The following is a 6,000-nucleotide window of genomic DNA, read 5'->3' on the forward strand; positions in this document are numbered from 1 at the left end:
CGGCGGTAGAGCGGCGCCGGAAGCGCGGCGCCGGAAGCGGAGGTGCCGGAAGCGCGGCGCCGGAAGCGGCGGGGCCGGGGCGATGCCGGTGGCCGTGCTGGGCGAGGCCGCGCGGAGCTTCCTGCGGGCGCTGGAGCAGTGCGAGACGCAGGAGCTGGAGGTGCCGCCGGGAGGGGCGGGGGGGGACGGGCCGGGGGCTCCTGGTCCCTCGGGGGGCGTTTCTGCAGGGAGTGGGTTTTACTGGAGGCTCGGGGGACGTTTTGGGACGAAAAGGGGGTTCCTGGGCCCTCGGGGGAAAAAGGGGGTTCCTGGTCCGACATTTTTTGGGGAAAAAGGGGTTTCTGGTCCCTCGGGGGACATTTTTTTGGGGAAACGGGTTTTTATGGACACTCAGGAGTCATTTTGGGGCTGAAAAGGGGGTTTCTGGTCCCTCAGGGCCGTTTTAGGGGGGACGGGATCTCTTGGTCCCTCAGGGACATTTTTTTTGGAAAGAAAAAAAAAAAAAAGGGTGTTTCTGGTCCCTCAGGGGACTTTTTGGGGTGAAAAAAGGAGCATTTTTATCTTTATTTTTTTGCTCTGGCATCCTCCAGCTTCACTTCCTGTGGTGTCAAACCCATAATTTGGCCTAAAATGCCTAAAATTCGGGTTAAATTTGGTTCCCGGGTGACTTTTTTCACGACGTTTTCTGTTAAAATTGTGGAATTTGATGCTTATCTTGAATTTCTTTTTCAGGCCCCTGGAGGGATTGCAACCCCCCTGGTTTATGGGCAGCTCCTGGCTCTGTACCTGCTGCACAACGACATGTGAGGGCTTTATTAATGATCAAACCCGGGGTTTTTTAAAATTAATTTTTCTTTATTTAGTCGCCTTTAACATTTTATTTGTGTCCTTTATAACATGTGTAAGAAATTAATTTCTCATTTGCCACAGTTTTCATGCCAAAATAAACCTGCAAAACCAGCTGCTGTGGAGAAATTAATCCCCCTTTTCTCAATTAACGTTAATAAAGGCAATTAATTAATAGTCCTAATAATTCTGGCGGCTTTTTGGTCACGGAAGAGTGGTTTTAATTCCATTTTTTTTAGGAATAATGCCCGGTACCTTTGGAAGAGAATCCCCCCTGCCATCAAGTCTGTAAGTGCCTCAGTGAAATGGTGTTAAACATGTGAATCCTGAGCTGAATGAATCGGGGGGAGCTGAACGTGGATGGGTTTGGGCTGAAAAACGATGGGTTTGGGCTCGGTAGGGGTGGGTTTCGGGGTGACATTTGGGCTCAGCTGGTGCCTGGGATTAAAGAGGAATTTGGAGGCTTTTGTGACTTTTTTTCAGGCTATTTTCAAAAGGAAATGAGTTTATTTATCTGAAACACGAGCAAATCGAGTCATTCGAGACACTAATTAGCGCGTAATTCCCCTTTGGGATGGGGGGTTGTTCCTGAGCACCGACTCACACCCCTCCTGGTGCAGCCTGAGCCTCCCCTCCCCCCACCCCGTGCCCCTCGGGGCGGCGGTTTTGGGTGCAAAGCGGAGGGTTTTGGGTCCCCGCAGGCGCAGCCGGAGCTGGGGGCCGTGTGGGCCGTGGGGCAGAGGATCTGGCAGCGGGACTTCCCGGGGGTCTATTCCTGCATCGCGGCGCATCCCTGGCCCGAGGGCATCCAGCCCATCATGGAGGCGCTGCGCGGTGATTAGCGAGAGCCTTAATTAACGGGGGGGGGGATGGGTTAACCAGGGCCCTCTGGGCATGGGGGTTTGGGGGGGTTCGTTGGGTTTTGTGCCTCTGTGGGGGAGGGGGGTTGAAGGGGGGGGGGGGTTTGGGGGATATGTGTTTGGGGTTGTGGTATTGGGAGGGGTTGTGGGTTTTTTTTTGGGGGGTGTGGGTTTGGGAGGAATTTGTTTTGGGAGGAGTGTTTGTGGGGATTGTAGTTTTTGAGGGGATTTGTGGTTTGGAGGGGCTGTGGTTTTTTGGGGGATTTGTGGTTTTGGGAGGGGGTTTGGTTTTTTTGGGGTGGGTTGTGTTTTTTGGGGGGCATTTTTCGTTTTGGGGGATCTATGTTTTTGGGGGGGGTTGTGTTGAGGGTTTTGTTTGGGGGGGAGTTTAGAGGGCATTTGTTTTGGGGGGATTTCAGGGAGTGTTAATTTGGGGGGGGGTTATGTTCTTTGGGGGGTTTTGGGTTAATGGGGAGGTTTTGTGTTTATGGGGGGGTTGTGTTTTTTCTGGGGGCTGTGATTTTTTTGGGGGAGAGTTGTGGGGTGTTTTTTGGGGGGTTGTGGGGCTTTGAGGGGGGGGTTTGTGTGTCTGGGGGTTAGTTTTAGGGGCACTTGGCTTGGGTGAATTCGGGTGTGTTTGGGGGCATTTGGGGGGTTTGTTTTTGGGGGTTAGTTGTGGTGGTTTCTGTGGGGAAGGTTGGATTTGGGGAATTCAGGTTTTTCTGGTAGGGTGGGAGTTTCTTTTTTTTGGGGGCGGGGGGGGGCGGTTGGGACGTTCTTTATGTTTCCATCCCCTAGAGGGCAGCACAGACTGCTGGAAAATTCCCATTTCCCCTTAAATCCTGTGCTCCCCCCCTTCTCTAAACTCTACCCCCCCCCCCCTTCTTCTTCCCCCCCCCCCTTCTCTGTTTCCCCCCCCCTTCTCTGTTTCCCCCCCCCTTCTCTGTTTCCCCCCCCTTCTCTGTTTCCCCCCCCCTTCTCTATTTCCCCCCCCCTTCTCTATTTCCCCCCCCTTCTCTACCCCCCCCCTTCTCTGTCCCCCCCCCCCTTCTCTGTCCCCCCCCCCCCCTTCTCTGTCCCCCCCCCCTTCTCTGTTTCCCCCCCCCCTTCTCTGTTCCCCCCCCCTTCTCTTTTCCCCCCCCCTTCTCTGTCCCCCCCCCCTCTCTTTCCCCCCCCCTTCTCTTCCCCCCCCCCTTCTCTCCCCCCCTTCTCTCCCCCCCCCCTTCTCTCCCCCCCCCTTCTCTGTTTCCCCCCCCCTTCTCTGTTTCCCCCCCCCTTCTCTTTCCCCCCCCCTTCTCTGTCCCCCCCCCTTCTCTTCCCCCCCCCCTTCTCTGTCCCCCCCCCCCCTTCTCTCCCCCCCCCCTTCTCTCCCCCCCCCTTCTCTCCCCCCCCCCTTCTCTCCCCCCCCCCCCTTCTTCTCTTCCTCCCCCTATCTCTTCACGCCGCCCCCTTCCCTTACCCCCCCCCCCCCTTCACTTCCCCCCCCCCTTCTCTTCCCCCCCCCCCCTTCTCTTTCCCCCCCCCCCTTCTCCTTATTCCCCCCCCCCTTCTCTTCCCCCCCCCCCTTCTCTTCCCCCCCCCCCTTCTCCTTTCCCCCCCCCCCAATCTCTTCCCCCCCCCTTCTGTTCCCCCCCCCCTTCTCTTCCCCCCCCCCCTTCTCTGTTCCCCCCCCCCCTTCTCTGTTCCCCCCCCCCTTCTCTGTTCCCCCCCCCCCTTCTCTGTTCCCCCCCCCCCCTTCTCTTCTCCCCCCCCCCTTCTCTGTTCCCCCCCCCCCCTTCTCTGTTCCCCCCCCCCCTTCTCTGTTCCCCCCCCCCCTTCTCTGCCCCCCCCCCCCTTCTCTTTGCCCCCCCCCCCTTCCTTCTCCCCCCCCCCCCCCCCCTTCTCTTTTTCCCCCCCCCCCCTTCTCTGTTTCCCCCCCCCCTTCTCTGTTTCCCCCCCCCCCTTCTCTCCCCCCCCCCCTTCTCTCCCCCCCCCTTCTCTCCCCCCCCCCCCTTCTCTTCCCCCCCCCCCTTCTTTTCCCCCCCCCCCCTTCTCTTCCCCCCCCCCCTTCTCTGTTCCCCCCCCCCCCTTCCTCTCCCCTTTTAACTCCCACCAGTTTCACCCAGCAGGAAACTTCAGAAGGGTGGGGATGGTTTCTAAAACGGTGCCAGATTCCCCGAAAGTGGGGTTGATGGGGTTTTCCTTGGATGTGGATCCCTTTAGATGCCACCAGGAGAAGAGCCTTTGGGCTGGTGTCCCAGGCCTACACCTCCATCCTGGCTGAGGACTTTGCAGCCTTCGTGGGGCTCCCTGTGGAAGAAGCTGTCAAAGGTGCTTTTGACATTCATTCTCTCAAAGGTTTTCCTACAAAAACAGTTGGGATAAAGCCCTGTAAATGGGGGAGAACCCCCCCAAAAAAAACCTCACGGTCCTTTTTTCAGATGTTTTGGAGCAAGGCTGGCAGGCTGACTTCACAACTCGCATGGTGATGCCCAAGAAACCAGGTGGGTGAAGCTGGGACCTCATTCATTTGGCATTTCAGGTGGGAAATGGGAGTGGGAATAGGAGTGGAAATGTCGAGTGAGAAGAACTTTGAATGAAGAGTGGAGGGAGTTAAAAAGTGGAGTGGGAAGTTTGGAATTGGAAGAAGGGGAGTGGGAAGTTTGGAGTTAAAAATGGTGACTGAAAATTGGAGGAGTTGAAAATTTTGCATGAAAGTTGGAGGGAGTGAACAAAATGGAGCTGAAAATTTTGAATGGAAAGTGGAGTGAACGTTTGGAGGTTAAAATTTTAAATGAAAACTTAAACCCTTAACCTGTTAATTTGTTAAGGTTTTAACTTCAAATTGGCATGAAACTTTAAGCTTTAAACTACAACTTTAACATCATGTAAGTTGTTAATTTAGTAAAGAGGAGTAAAAAATAAGCCACAAAAATGGTATATTTAATAAAAATGAATTAAAAACCCCACCAGTTTAAACATGGGCTTTATTTCTTCCTGGAGAAATTGACCTTTTCTGGTGGATCTTTGTGCTCAAAGTCATTGGTTTAATTCCCTTTCCTTTTTACAACTCGTTTTTCTGGACCTTTGAGGGTTTTTTTGCTGAGGCAAACCCCAACATTTTAATGAAAAGCAAAGAAAAATCAACATTTGAATCCCCTTTTAATTGCTTTGTTGTCTAGAACTGTTGGATCTTGGTTAAATTCTGGTGTGTTTGTTTATTTCAGGTGTGCTGGAAGCTTCTTTGAACAGATTTATTCCCTCCTCAGGTATTTCCTCTTGGATTATTAGAATTAAGATTTTGGCAACACCCCAAAAATTAGGGGGAAAGAAAGGGATGTCATTAAAAAAATAATAAATCAGATTTAATTTGACTCCTTCAGGAGAATAAATCCCATTTATCTTGCTCTGTGGTAGTGAAATCCTCCCTGATCTCCTTCATTTTAGTCACTTGCCCCCCCCCCCCCCCCCCCCGTGTGGTTTATTACTCAGTTTCTTAATGAATCATTTAATCAGTCAGTGAATTGATAATTAAGGACTGATTTGTTTTGTTTTCACAGACCCTGCCCCAGTCCCACCAATCCCCAACGAGCAGCAGTTGGCCAGGCTGACTGACTATGTTGCTTTCCTGGAAAACTGACTTCCTTGGGAATCTCATGGCCTGAAAAAAGTGGGAGTAGATCAAATAAGGAATTAATTAAAAAAACCCCACCAAACCACAAAACCCAATTAAACTCTTTTGCATGAAATGGGTGGGGGTTTTTTTCACCCCCAAGTCTCCATGATCCTCTTGCTGTGGGTGGAGCAGGGAGGGATTGAACCTTTGAGAGCTCATTTTTTGGGGGGGAAACCATCAAAATGATTATTTATTTGAAAACTTTGATTTCTCCCTTTAGCTTCAGTGATAATTAAACAATTGTGTTTCTACTGACTTGGTGTGCTGCATTTATTGTGGTTTTTCCTTGGGGTTTGGGCTGGTTTAATGAGTTAATGATTTAATGAGTGGATGGTTTGATTTGGGTAGGGCTGATTAAATCAGTGAAGAAATTATATGGGTTTATATTAAAAAAAATAATCACTAATTACCCCTTAGATGTTTTTTAAACTATTAAAAGATGTAAATGATTGGAGGAAGGTCTGGATCTCAACCCAAGTTTCTGAGGTAAGTTCTTCACTGTCTGGGCTTTTAAAACTTGTTAGTTCATAAATGCCACCTTTTTCCAGGTGGATTTGGTGGAATCCATCATGGATTTGGGTGGAAAAAGGGAGGATCTGGGTGGGATTTGGGAGGAAAAAGAGGATTTGGGTGGAAAAA

At 51.5% G+C, this 6,000-nt stretch overlaps 1 protein-coding gene across 1 annotated transcript; it reads left to right on the top strand.

The window, feature by feature from the left end:
- Positions 1-41: 41 nt before the first annotated feature.
- Positions 42-5,616, top strand: COPS8 (COP9 signalosome subunit 8). Its single transcript, XM_051624100.1, has 8 exons — positions 42-160; positions 733-803; positions 1,086-1,134; positions 1,548-1,680; positions 3,909-4,016; positions 4,127-4,189; positions 4,913-4,954; positions 5,246-5,616. The coding sequence occupies exons 1-8, from the start codon at positions 83-85 to the stop codon at positions 5,323-5,325; spliced, it is 624 nt and encodes a 207-aa protein (XP_051480060.1). The 5' UTR covers positions 42-82; the 3' UTR covers positions 5,326-5,616.
- The last annotated feature ends 384 nt before the right edge of the window (positions 5,617-6,000 follow it).

Source organism: Apus apus, chromosome 6 (genome assembly GCF_020740795.1).
Source record: "Apus apus isolate bApuApu2 chromosome 6, bApuApu2.pri.cur, whole genome shotgun sequence".
Lineage (NCBI taxonomy): Eukaryota > Metazoa > Chordata > Aves > Apodiformes > Apodidae > Apus > Apus apus.

Coding starts and splice junctions, on each gene's coding strand:
- COPS8 (XM_051624100.1), top strand. CDS start 83: ATGCCGGTGGCCGTGCTGGGCGAGGCCGCGCGGAGCTTCCTGCGGGCG. Junction 4,190..4,912: donor GGTGATGCCCAAGAAACCAG/GTGGGTGAAGCT, acceptor TGTTTATTTCAG/GTGTGCTGGAAGCTTCTTTG. Junction 4,955..5,245: donor CAGATTTATTCCCTCCTCAG/GTATTTCCTCTT, acceptor TTGTTTTCACAG/ACCCTGCCCCAGTCCCACCA.